General features: G+C 42.1%; 1 protein-coding gene across 1 annotated transcript in view; it reads left to right on the top strand.

Moving 5' to 3' along the window:
* clcn7 (chloride channel 7) overlaps nt 1-13,275 on the top strand; it is a 28,116-nt gene extending 14,841 nt beyond the window's left edge. Inside the window, exons 13-25 of the mRNA XM_017706951.2 lie at nt 796-850; nt 943-1,003; nt 1,081-1,225; nt 3,087-3,180; nt 5,186-5,358; nt 6,674-6,725; nt 6,894-7,021; nt 7,558-7,643; nt 8,412-8,544; nt 8,647-8,706; nt 9,317-9,493; nt 11,151-11,231; nt 11,785-13,275. Coding sequence (XP_017562440.1) covers nt 796-850; nt 943-1,003; nt 1,081-1,225; nt 3,087-3,180; nt 5,186-5,358; nt 6,674-6,725; nt 6,894-7,021; nt 7,558-7,643; nt 8,412-8,544; nt 8,647-8,706; nt 9,317-9,493; nt 11,151-11,231; nt 11,785-11,871 — 1,332 coding nt within the window. The 3' untranslated portion in view covers nt 11,872-13,275. The remainder of the gene's footprint in view (nt 1-795; nt 851-942; nt 1,004-1,080; nt 1,226-3,086; nt 3,181-5,185; nt 5,359-6,673; nt 6,726-6,893; nt 7,022-7,557; nt 7,644-8,411; nt 8,545-8,646; nt 8,707-9,316; nt 9,494-11,150; nt 11,232-11,784) is intronic.
* Nucleotides 13,276-13,497: the final 222 nt, after the last annotated feature.

Raw genomic sequence — 13,497 nt, 5'->3', positions numbered from 1 at the left:
AAAAGGTGGTTCTTTAAGGGTTCTTTACTAAAGAAAATGGTTCTGCATAGAACCACGGAGACTCAAAGAACACTTTGCATGATTAAAGAGTTCTTGGCATAATGACAGGGTTCTTCAGATTGATGAAACATGTGCATGAATGTGCTGCACATGGTTCTATATAGCACCCAGAATGGTTCTTCTATTGTTACAGTGTCAACGCTTTTGGGTGCTGTATAGAACCATTTTCAAAAATGTTCTACATAGAACTGTCTACAGCACATTCTCCATCAGTCTGTAGAACCCTTTCATGATGCAAAGAACTCTTTAATCATGCAAAGGTTTCTTTGAGTGTTTGTGGTTCTATGTAGAACCATTGTCTTTACTAAAGAACCCCTCTGAAGCATCATCTTGAGTGTAGATCATTAATAACATTTATACAGATTTATATGATCACTGTATAATACACCGGTCAGGCATAACGTTCTGACCACCTCCTCATTTCTACGCTCACTGTCCACTTTATCAGCTCCACTTACTGTATAGCTGCACTCTGTAGTTCTACAGTTACAGACTGTAGTCCATCTGTTTCTCTGATACTCTGTTACCCTGTTCTTCAGTGGTCAGGACCCCCATGGACCCTCACAGCAGGTACTGTTTGGGTGGTGGGTCATTCTCAGCATTAGCTGCAATAGTGCAGCTATTGAGTAAGTGGAGCTGATAAGATGGACAGTGAGGTGGTCAGAATGTTACGCCTGTTCGGTGTTTACTGAAGATGTGATGGTAAAATGGGTAATGGTGTTCTTCCTCCTGCAGAGCGTGAAGTATAATATCTATGAGATCCCTCTGTTCATAGTCATGGGAGCAATAGGTAAGGAGGAGGACTCTGTGTCTTGATATGGATTTTAATGTTTCTGAACACGGAGTGACAGTTTTCCTTTTTCCTCACCTCTCCTCATCCAGGTGGCCTTTTGGGAGCGCTCTTCAACGTCCTCAACTACTGGCTGACCATTTTCAGGATCAGGTAAAACCGTGCAAGGCAAAGATCTTGGAGTGGGCCGGATTAGCTTACGGCTGCGTTAACCAGATGGTCTCTCGTAGGTACGTGCACCGGCCGTGTCTGCAGGTGATGGAGGCCATGCTGGTGGCCGCAGTGACGGCCACCGTGTCCTTCGCCATGATCTATTTTTCCAACGACTGCCAGCCTCTGGAAACACAGAAGTCGAGTGAGGACTATTCTCTGCAGGTACCCCAGAGCTTTCTGCTGAACTGGTTCCCAGTCAGGGTTGAGCATTCCATCCTATCACCACCAGAACAGTCATAACACTACCGAAACTTTGCCAGATGTTTCAGTACTGGCTGTTTCGGTAGTGACCGCTGTAGCTCGGTTTGAGCTCAAAAACGCATCCAATACAAATAGTGATACTTTTTTGATCCCGCAACCAGGGAAATTCCACCTCCGCATAATCTAAATATACCCATCCGTGAAGTGAAACACCACATACACACTAGTGAACACTAGGGGGCAGTGAGCACACTTGCCCGGAGCGGTGGGCAGCCCTATCCACGGCGCCCGGGGAGCAGTTGGGGAGCAGGTGTCTTGCTCAAGGACTCCTCCAGTCACGTGCTGTCGGCCCTGGGGATCGAACCGGCGACCTTCCGGTCACAGGGCCAGTTCCCGAACCTCCAGCCCACGACTGCCCCGAACACAAACGCAGCTTTGAACAGCTATACATGCATAAATCATCATTTTTTTCATTAAAACACACACAAAAACTTGTGTTTTTCAGTAGTGACAAATTTTAATGTTCCACACTGATTTTTCAGACTTTGGGATCTAACTGCTCACCATGTGGCCATGAGGGACAGGGATGCAGCCTCACATCCTGCTCTGACAGACGGGGCGTGGCTAAAATAGGGCTCCGCCTACAGACTGAAATAATTAGTGTTTCAGTAATGACGAGAGGTTTTTTCTTTTGAAATTAAGCTCATGATAGATCTGAGTCTTTCAACTTCACTTTTAACACATCCTGATACAAAGGACGCTATAATTGATGATTTTGTATATATTTAGATTATTACTGTGTCTGTTAATGCGTTTAAATAGTTCATAGCATAATACTTAAGCAGTAGAACCCGAGAGGGAGAGTGTTATTGTGAAATATCCCGGCTGTGATTTGGAGGCCGTAGATCATCACAGCTGTGATGTTATTGGTGATAACTCCCTCCTCGAGTGCTCTACTGCTTTAATACAGCAGTTAAATAAATACAGTAAGAAATGAATAAACTGGCCGTGAACGCGGCGTTTAATATGTTTTAATGTTCAGTTCCTTCCTCCTAATTAGAGCTCCTTAACGAGCAGCTTGTTGCTACGTCAGAGTAACGAGCTCCGCCCACTCGCTGCTCACTCTGCTGTAAGCCCCGCCTTCTGAAGTACAGACTGAGCCTTAAAACTGACCCAATATCAGGTTCAGCTCAGTTTGGTCAGTTTGTCCAGATCAGTATTAATGTTGTTTTGTTCCAGCCGGTCTGTAAAGCTTCTTACAGCCCGTTTAGTTTGGCGAATGGTGTTGGGTTCATTTCTGGCTGATTCCAGGTTGTTCAGCTGTTCTTCTGTCACAGCTGCCGACTGAAAAGCTGCTCAGTGGTGACGACAGTTTGGGAATTTGGCGTCGTCTCGTCTTCAGAGTCGGACCAAATCGGCTGTCGGTCAAATGTGATCTTAACAGTGTCCGTTTTCTGTTTGTGGCAGAGTAAGAAGTAAAAACGTTCAAATGGCTCCTACAGCTGTCAGAGTCGTTGCTTAGCAACGGCATCTTGGCGCAGTGATACAGTGTTTGTGAAAAGAACATGATGTTATGGTGAAACAACAACACCATTAGAACTCAACCAATCAGCTGCCCAGAACGAACTGTTGCATAAAGTGTAATACAGTATGTATGGTCTGAATGCGATATAGATACAGATATATGTAATATATCTATAACAGTATTTTAGCCCAGGTGGTCTGTAGGTGCTGATCTGGGGTCAGTGTACATCGGAGTTAATGTATGTGAGGATGAGTGTGGTTTAGCAGTTCTGAATGTCATAGTGTGGCTGTTTTTCAGGGCTTCTGCGCTGATGGAGAATACAGTGCCATGGCAACGGCGTTCTTCAACACACCGGAGAGGAGTGTGAGGAGTCTGTTCCACAGTCCCGCAGGTGTGTGTGTGTGTGTGTGTGTGTGTGTGTGTGTGTGTGTGTGCACACAAAGTATCTGTGAAAACTGAATAGTTTCAAAGATGTCTACAACATTCACTCGATTAGGACGGTCACAGTTAAAGGGAAAGTCCACCGATTTTTTTCAAAATTCCAGCCTAATTCCATGATTGAGACGTAACCAAACTCATTCAGGGTTTTTTGGTGTGAAATACCATAGTGGTGATGGGAATATATAAATATAGACACATATGGACATATTTTGTTTGCTATCCAAAACCACCAGTGAAGCGATATGTGTCTTCTGAATATTGAATATTGATTATTATTTTGCCTCACAGCGCCCTGCAGGTACTCATCCGCCATGGAGAAAATGTGTTTTACCTTCTCAAAACTATCGTAGGACAGTGTCTCGGACGTCAGGCACCTTATGTAGTAACGTTCTGTGAGCTTCTAGAGGTGGACGTCTGGTTCCTATCACCACCACTGTGAGCAATTCTGACTAATGCAGCGTTTCACACCAAACCGCTCTGAATGACTCTAATTACATCTTAACCATCTAATTAGACATTTTAGAAAATTGGTTTATTGGTTATTCGACTGCTTGATTTACATTCTTGTGCTGTAAATATGTTACAATTTTTAACACGTAGTTTGTAGTGTTTATTTTAAATTCTGTAGCTGGACTCAGTTTTCATCAGGTGCATCCAATTCTGTGCATTTAAAAAAAAAATTTTTACTACACAAAATACTTTTTTTAATCATGGCTTATCGTATACTTTATACATTTCTTTTAATGAAAGCAGGTTGTAGAGGGTTTGTTATTGTTCGGTATCATTGAAGTCATTTTTCAATTGTTTAGCCTTTTTAAAATGTTTTATTAGAAGGTTAAGTGTCAAATAATCAGTAAGATATACGATTATTAATAAAATCATTAGTGAAAGGCCTGCACTCCATATTTATGGGTCTTTTTTGCCTGGATTTCTTTACAGTTCTTTACACTTATGTAAATTCCTGGTGGGTGGAGTGCGTATGCTTCTTTTGTGTGTTTGTTTGTGCGTGTGGAGCAGTTTCTCGTCGCTGGGGCTCTAAAATAAAATAAATCATCTGAGCCAAACCATCCCCACCACCCCACTGCTCCTGAAGGCCAAGTCCTGATGGCTTTTTCAGAGCATGGGTGCGCAGTCATCACACAGCTGCAGGGCTGGGTGGCTGAGCACATCACCACTATACTCGCTTACCGTAGACTGACCTTTACTCTCTTTAATAAGGGATGTTGATGAATCCACTGAACCTGTTTATTAAAGGAATATTCCTGTGTTTTTCAGCCTGATCCCCATCTGTTACAATCATGTTATACCACCCATAATCTTTTCTGTTTATATGTCTAAACTATTATATAAACTATAATATATGTAAATAAAAGAAAGCAGAAAATGTATTTACTGAGACAGGTAAGCTTTCACAATCCACAGTTTACATAAATAAAAACGAAGAATTAGCAGTGAAGGATGAAGAAATGCCTAATGCAAAAGAAAAGTTTTTTAAAAACGTCTTTATTTCAAAAAAGGGAGGGAAATTCTACTTTCTATATGGACGCTTTAAAAAGAAAGTATAATTAGTCATAAAATATTGGAAAAAAGTTTCATTTTAAATGTAGCTCTATGGGTTTGTTTATAGTTTTGTCTGTTTCAGAGAAATATTGCAATACAAATTGTGGAACAAGAAATATTGTGATATTACACCGTCGCACCACATCGTCCACCCTTGTGTGAATCATTTCTCCTGGCTTATTTACATATTCGCTGAAGTTTTAAAAGTAATTCTGAATTGTAGAAATAATGATGGTAAAATCTGATGATCTCAAATCTAAACTCGAATTTGCATGTCTAATTAGGAGGCGTGTCCAGATGCTTTATAAGATAATATGCTGCGGTAAAGTCCATCTGCTTTAGTAGGTAGTGACCCTGTTTGGTGCTTGTTTGATGTTTGACTTGTTCTCTCTCAGGCACCTATAAATTAGAGACCCTTGGCTGCTTCACCCTGGTCTACTTCTTCCTGGCGTGCTGGACGTACGGGCTGACCGTTTCAGCAGGAGTCTTCATCCCTTCGCTCTTGATAGGGGCAGCCTGGGGGCGGCTCTTTGGCATCATGCTGCCCTATATAGCCCTCAACCCATCGGTCAGTTTATACGATTACCTTCCAGCTTCCCACAGAACCAGGCTGAACTTGGTGTTTGGCTCAGAGTACGAGATTTACATGTACGTACAGTACTGTGCAGAAATCAGAGACCCTTCATTTATTTCATTTGCGGTCAAAACGTCAAGTACTAATAAATAATTCTACAGGAAGTGTTTCTGAAGAGATTAGATATAAGAACCCAAACGCATAAGGAAGGGGAATGCAAAGGAAAGCAAGTGGAACAAAAAAAAAAACAGGAGTTTCTTAAAACTGATTCAAAGCTACAGAGAAAATTTAGCTCCTAACAACCACCTGGAAGACCTGGTCGACCCCAAAACTGCCCCCAATCAGATAAACAGCACTGAAAACTTTGATCTCTGAGAGAGAGAGGAGAAGATCAAGCTGCTTCAGATCTGAAAACATCCACAGGGGTTTCTGTCCATCCTTCCACTGTGAGAAGACCACTCAGCGCTGTGGGTCTGAAAGGACGTGTAGCTGATCAAGAAGAACCTCACTGAGAAAAGGAGACGGACACATCAATCAAAGAAGCTGAACGACGGAGTGACCACCCCAGAGTCCAGACCTCAGCACCACTGAATGGGTTTGATTCAGGAAATCATCAACCAGCTTCTCAGACTGAGCTTTGGAGGCGTGTCAGGGAATGAAGGCACAGAGTGGACATGCTAAATCTTGCTGGTCAAAAATAGAGAACTTATATTTAATGGCTACTTTCACTGGAAATGGGTTTCTGACTTTTGCACTGCCCTGAATCTGTCAGTGATGATTCTGGACCATACACGTTTAGAAAACGTAAACGTTCTGCTCCTCCAGGGTGCATAAATCCCATTTCTTCTTTTTACCCCTACCCCTTGTTTTAGAGGGTCGCCTTGCCTCTTGGAAGTGGTTGAGATCTTCCCTCTGAAATGTGTCTGATCCACTCATAAGAGCACAACACACGCTACCACACCACCACAACTTCAGTGTTACTGCAGTGCTGAGAATGACCCACCACACAAATCGTACCTGCTCTGTGAGGGTCCATGGGGGTCCTGACCACTGAAGAACAGGGTAACAGAGTATCAGAGAAACAGATGGACTACAGTCTGTAACTGTAGAACTACAGAGTGCAGCTATACGGTCAGTGGAGCTGATAAGATGGACAGTGAGAGTAGAAACAAGGCGGTGGTCAGAACGTCAGGCCTGATCGGTGTGTGTTGAAAGTTAAACTGAACTTTGCCGAACTGTTTGCGTTGGTTCAGACGTTTGGTGAGAAGTGCTGACCTGCAGATGTTCTCTGACGTCTCTTGTTTATTAGGTATTTACAGATCCTGGAAAGTACGCCCTAATGGGAGCTGCAGCCCAGCTTGGTGAGTCAGTGTGTTGTTTTAAAGTCGTATGTTTGTGGTAACTTCCTTGTGCTATGTTGGGAAACAGTGCTGGAATGCTGTCTGGATCACATGCCTTCATGTAAGAAGTGTCTTGTTTCCTCGCAGCTGGCAAGGACGCATACCAACATTCACGGTTTTATTTTGCAGGTGGCATCGTCAGAATGACGCTGAGTCTCACGGTCATTTTGGTGGAAGCTACAGGAAACGTTACCTACGGTCTCCCCATCATGCTGGTGCTGATGACCGCCAAGATCGTGGGAGATTATTTTATCGAAGTAAGGTTCAAATTATTCATGACAAAACGCTTCCACAAGTATTTTAACTATATATTACCCACAGGATATTTTTGGTTGGTGGACGATTCTCAGTCCAGCAGCGACACTGAGGAGTTTAAAAACCTCTGATCCACTCAGACCAGTGCAACACACACTAACACACCACCACCACGTCAGTGTTACTGCAGTGCTGAGAATGATCCACCACCCAAATAGTACCTGCTCTGTGAGGGTCCATGGGGGTCCTGACCACTGAAGAACAGGGTAACAGAGTATCAGAGAAACAGATGGACTACAGTCTGTAACTGTAGAACTACAGAGTGCAGCTATACAGTAAGTGGAGCTGATAGACGGACAAGGAGGTGGTCATAAAGTTGTGTGTGTGTGTGTGTGTTTGTGTGTGTGTGTGTATGTTGTCTACTTCCTTTAATTTGTTGTTCTGTATGATCTTGATCCTGCTGATGTAGAATTGGTGGTGGGCTAATACAGGTGTCTTGGTTTGTCTTATAAATTGTCTATGAAATGTTTGTTTACAGGGCCTTTATGACGTGCACATAAAGTTACAGAGTGTTCCTTTCCTCCACTGGGACGCCCCGGCCACCTCCCACTCACTGACGGCCAGGTAACACAGCCTTTAGACTTATTAAAAGTGGCTGTTCAGTCTAAAAGACCAAGTAAATAAGTTAGGATTCAGGACAGGCTTGATGACCTCTTTTATTTTTACTCCCAAAACCGTCAAGAATTTATTCAGTTCAGTTCATTGTCATTGTACATGTACAGTAGTTGGGTACAGTATGAAGAAATGCATTCTGGCTACTTGTCTGGTGCAAGTAGCCCGTTTTGCAGTTTTTGACTTGATTTGAAAGTACCTGTTGGCCTTTACATCATATGTAACTTTCATGATGAACGGACTGATGGAAACGGCCAGAAATGACTTGGAAAAACGTCTGGTTCCATTGACTTACATTAAAAGTAAAGTAGGTTTTTTTGCTTCTCCTGTGAAGTTACCAATTTGGAGATACAAGGTTTTCTTCTGACAACAGCCTATATGCTCAATAAGTACAAAGAAAATAAATACAGAAAACAAAGTCTGTAAAACTTTCTTTCAAAGTCTGTAAAACTTTTTTTGCTGGCCACTTATGTCCTCCTCCTCCTCCCTGTGCTGAAATGTAATTAGTGGTTTTAGTATGCGAATACTGCCACCTCGAACAGGTAACGGAGTACTTCAGTACTCGTGCGCATGCCTGGTGCTTCATTTACTACTTCACAGGTCGTGCCAAAGAAACCTGGGACACCAGACAAGTTCTTGGCAATTGAGTAATTCGATTTTTTCTTGCCAGGCTGTCTCTTTAAGGAACAGTGAGGTTTTACATTCTTCTCCCTCCTACAGGGAGGTCATGAGCTCGCCAGTCACCTGCTTCAACAGAGTGGAGAAAGTGGGCACCATCGTGGATGTCCTTAGCAACACGTCCACCAATCACAATGGTTTCCCCGTCATCATCCAGACTGCTGCCAGCGAGGAGGTACGGCGAGTGGTTGTCGTGGTTTGGCCTTCGGATTGGTCGTTTTGGCCCAGAAGGATGTGATTTTTGGCCCTGCTGATCCTTTTCTGCTTGTTTTCACAGCCTGGAAAGCTCTGTGGTCTCATCCTCCGCTCTCAGCTCATTGTTCTGCTCAAGCATAAGGTAAACACTGTTGTTAAAAGCTTAATACGGATCATTGATTTATGACGAATGTGAATGCATTTGATTCATGACGGCTGATTCCTTTTTGCCTGTTTGTTTTTGGGTGTGGCTTTGTCACGTCCTGCGTTACATACATTTGTAAATGGGACATTATTTACTGGTTAAGTTGCCAGACATTACAGTGAAACTTGCTCATTTTTGGCTTTTATTTTAAATGGGATGGCCTTTAGAAGAGCAGCATTTATGAGTTTACATGACTTTGTATGTTTGCTTTAAATGTAGCTATTAATACCAAAGCATGGATGTTTACTTGCTTTGTTTACTTATTATTTTTATTGTGTATTGGTTCTTATATTTTTTTAATCTCATATAAACAAGACCCACTGGGAGGGAGACAGCCGTCTTGTTTGGATTTCCTGCTTGAAAAACAAAACTGTGGGCTGTTGTTGTTTATTCAGTAAACATGTAGATACAATACTGATCATTTCAGAATAAAGTGGATGCGATGTGACCCTTGTAGCTCATGTGAAGTTGTGCTGGTATGACGAGTGATTTGTGCCACTAAACGTACTTGTGGAGAATCTGATCTTCCTGTGTTTGTGTGTTGTAGGTGTTTGTGGAGAGGGCTCGCTCGCGGCTAAGACAGCGCAAACTGCAGCTGAAGGACTTTAGAGATGCATATCCACGTTTCCCACCCATCCAGTCCATCCACGTGTCCCAAGACGAGAGGGAGTGTATGATGGACCTCACAGAGTTCATGAACCCTACGCCCTACACTGTGCCACAGGTACACCCCGTAAAACTACCCTGGCTTCAGGGACTTCAACTGGCATGTTTACGTTTCAGATTGATTCATGTGTACACTGTAAGCCCTAAATAAGTTCCCATAGCTTCTAAAATGTGGTAACCCTTTGACCTAAAATTCCAGCACTTGTGAACGAAACAGCAACGTACTTAAGATACTGAACGACGCATGTTAGAATAACTGAACGTTTTGTGTTAGATTAATGTAAACACTTGTTTATGCAACTCATAAATTCTAATTATTTAAAGTTTTTGAGTTAGTCAAATCTAAAATTCCAGTTTAATTATACGTTTTAATATGTAATTAAGAAACTTTCTCTGATAAAGTGAGAGTGAACACTTTAGCTTAGCGCCAGCACATACCCTCACTCGCCCTTTTAGCCAATAACACAAGGTTAGGTATCTGAGTAAAGCATATATGAAAAGCATACACCTGAGAAAAGGTAGACTCAGTGGAATGAAAACATTGACAGCGAGTAAAACAAATGGAAAGAATCACCTAATATAATAGGTGAAGCCTGAAGTAGTAAAGTACTGTAGTAGTAGTAGTAGTAGTAGTAGTAGTAGTAGTAGTAGTAGTAGTAGTAGTAGGTTTTACCCAACATCTATGTATTTCACTTAAACAACAGCAAGCTGAGCTTCACTCAGCTTCATTCTATACATTCGTTGAGTTACTTTAATACTATTTTGATACCATTGACCAAAAAATTCTCATAGATAGACATGACAACTGGGTTGGGCTCTCAGGAACTGTCCTAAAATGGTTCAGTTCATACTTAAAAAGGAAGGGACTGCTATGTGGAAATTGAAAATGATGTTTCTGAGAGCGCGCCAGTGACCTGTGGTGTCCCCCAGGGTTCAATTCTTGGGCCACTCTTATTCAGTTTATACATGCTGCTTCTGTGCAGATACTTAGCCTTAGATTCTCAGATCTACTTGGCCCTCTCCCCAAACAACTATGGTCCCCTTGACTCGCTCTGTAAATGCCTTGAGCTCGTCACTAACCGGATGGAACAAAACTTTCTGTAGTTGAATAAAGATAAAACAGAGATTATTTTATTTGGGAATAGCAATGAGAGACCCAGACTAGCTGCTGATCTGGATTCAAGAGCCCTAAAATCTAAAGAACTAGTACTGCTGTACAGGGCAAGTAGGCAGATATCACAGGGGTTATGTTTTTATTTTAGCCAGAGTGTCCCTTTAAATAGAGGAAGACCACTATTGAGTTCCTGGTGATGGTAGGAAAAAGTCGCTGTTTATTGGTACATTATCAGGAAAAAGTTGCTGTTTATTGGTACATTATCAGGAAAAAGTCGCTGTTTATTGGTACATTATCAGGAAAAAGTCGCTGTTTATTGGTACATTATCAGCAATACTTAAAAATAAATAAGTATAAAAATGTATGACATAGTGTTATCAGTTATCAGTCAGGCGCTGCTTTGATGCAGCATTAAATGTTATGTTTCAAGTAAGATCATGTAAAATTGCCAGAAGCCTTCATTTGTTGTTAACCCAGCTGATCCTTGAGCTGCAGCGTGGTCTGACCGTACGGAGGCAGCTAGAAAAACACCATGAGAAAATGAGACTGTTGGACAGCAGCAGTGTTTTTGCTAATCCTATTACTTTCGTTGTGTGTTTAGGACACGTCCCTCCCTCGCGTGTTTAAGTTATTCCGGGCGCTGGGTCTCAGACACTTGGTGGTGGTCGATGACGACAACAGGGTAAGAAACACTCGAGGCAGTGTCTCAGTGAATGAGGCCACACTACTTCACAAATGATCATCTCTGATAATCTGTCCTTTGGTGCGTCACACCCTGTCTTACTGTCTTACTAACCCCATTGGAGCTGGATTAGTTTTACATGGGCAGGTTCTGTAATTGAAGTGATGGCCAACGAGATCTGTGTGACAGTCTCACGGTGATTACCGTGAAGTGAATACTCTTCTGTAATGGGCTGAACCAGGAGGTCTCTCGGTAACAGTTGTCCTGTTCCATTTTATCTCACATTAATGGAATTACAAAACCTAATAGACTCGGCTGTGTGCCGTGTTGTTATTGTTATTGAGTGCGTTCTGTGGCGTAATGCTGATGTGAATCATACGGCTATGATGGGGAAATAACAGATTTCATTCTGAACTGACCGACCAGTAAAACCTCTCAAAACACTTGCACGGCCTCATCTGTGAAGCTGTTCCAGCTCCAACAGTGAGCAGAGAATGGCTGGATGTGATGTTTGGAGCACTTTCCTTACGCTGTCCTGTGGTTTTGTGTTCAGGTCATTGGCCTGGTGACCAGAAAGGATCTCGCACGATATCACCTGGGCAAGCACGGCCTGGAGGAGCTGCACCTGGCTCACACATGATGACCCTAGGCCTTCGCCTTCTGCCTGTCCTTGCGGTGGGACCCCCAGCTACAGCCACACGCTCAGAGGCTGGCAAGGCTCTCACTGGTGGGAAATGTTCCAGATGTGGCAGAAAAAACCCGCAGCCTGCAGCAGATACGAATAAAGGCCTGGATACGCCAAGGCATCATTTTCTTTGCTTTATCCAGACGCAACAAGCTCATTCTTTTTTCAGAAACATCTCATCTGGGCCTCAAAACTGAAGACATGCAGAGACTTGGGCTGGTGGTGAAGCTGGTGAGGACATTTTCAGGTGATAACCTCTGGTGTGCTCTTGGTGTATCCAGGTCTTTTTAGTATTAAGAATCGCAAGGGCTCAGTTAAATTATGCATCAGATATTTTTTGCCTATAGGTTTACAAGAAGAGCACATGTCATTTTATTTCCATTTTTCACTGTACCACTGTCTATTTATTGCATTCTGAAGGGTCTGACATGATTTCCATCCCTACATATCATGTTCTTTCCAATTTTGTGTTTCATTTTGAATGTTATTGTGTGTTATGTCTGTGTGGTCTGAATGTGCCATCGATGTTGGGGCGAAGGTCAAGGCTACGTCTCCTTGTCTAGTGTCTTGCGATTTAACAGATAAAAACTTAGCCACTTTGTTATGCAGTTCAGCGGATGGTTAATAGCTGACATTAATATTCTCCTAATTGTGAAATCTTTTCCGTTTACTAGGATCCGTAACGTGTGGGCTAACTTGACTCCTTTTCACGACTAACTAATCGATTCTTCAGCCTTTATTTACATTTCTGTTTCGCCATTTGCCAGATGGTGTCAATCGAATGACACATTTCACTTTCCTTTTGTTGATGATTCTAAGTAGTGCCGCATCACGAGTCTCATGAGATTCACACTTATTTTGCAGTTTTGTTGATTCAATGTTCTGGCAAGACCAGCTACAGTGTTGAGTCTTGCTAATGATTTTATACTGAATAGTGGCTTATTTAGCTTCATAGTTTTGAGTATTTGCTCTAAAATGAATAAACAGGTAAGGTACTCCCATATATGACTTACTTGCTGTTTTCCATGAAAATTTTATCTTTAAATTCAACAGCATTATTATTCAGACAGTAGGAAATGGGGAAAAATGTGAAGCTTAAAACTCGTAAAGCTGAAATATATTCAGCCATTTAATCGTTTTCATCCATCACTTGTGTGTGAGGAGCCGTCATTCAAAGGTACTGTTTTTAAGAAACTAATAATGCCCCCTCTGTTTTTGTACAGTTGCTGATTTTGAACAATAAAAAAACTTACCTGAGTTTTTTTATATGTGAAGAAATAATGGTGTGACATAATAAACGTTCCAAGTTAACTGTAATTTCTTATTGTGCCTTATTATTAAATTACATGAAACAATCGACTTAATTTTTTTGGTCAGTTCATTGCTGTTGGATTGTAATTAGTAATAATAGATTTGTGGAAGCTTTAAACATGTCATAACAGATTTTGTTCAGTAATGACAGAGATGGGCGAACTACACAAACCACGTACCTGAGTTAAAGTCGAGACCCCCAAGGTAAAATATCCCTCCAGTAAAAGTAGAAGTTCCTCCCTTTAGACCTCCACTTGAGTAAAAGTACTA

The sequence above is a fragment of the Pygocentrus nattereri genome, chromosome 14 (assembly GCF_015220715.1).
Source record: "Pygocentrus nattereri isolate fPygNat1 chromosome 14, fPygNat1.pri, whole genome shotgun sequence".
NCBI lineage: Eukaryota > Metazoa > Chordata > Actinopteri > Characiformes > Serrasalmidae > Pygocentrus > Pygocentrus nattereri.
Note: the sequence above shows the minus strand (reverse complement) of the source record. Positions and strands in the feature narration are given on the sequence as shown.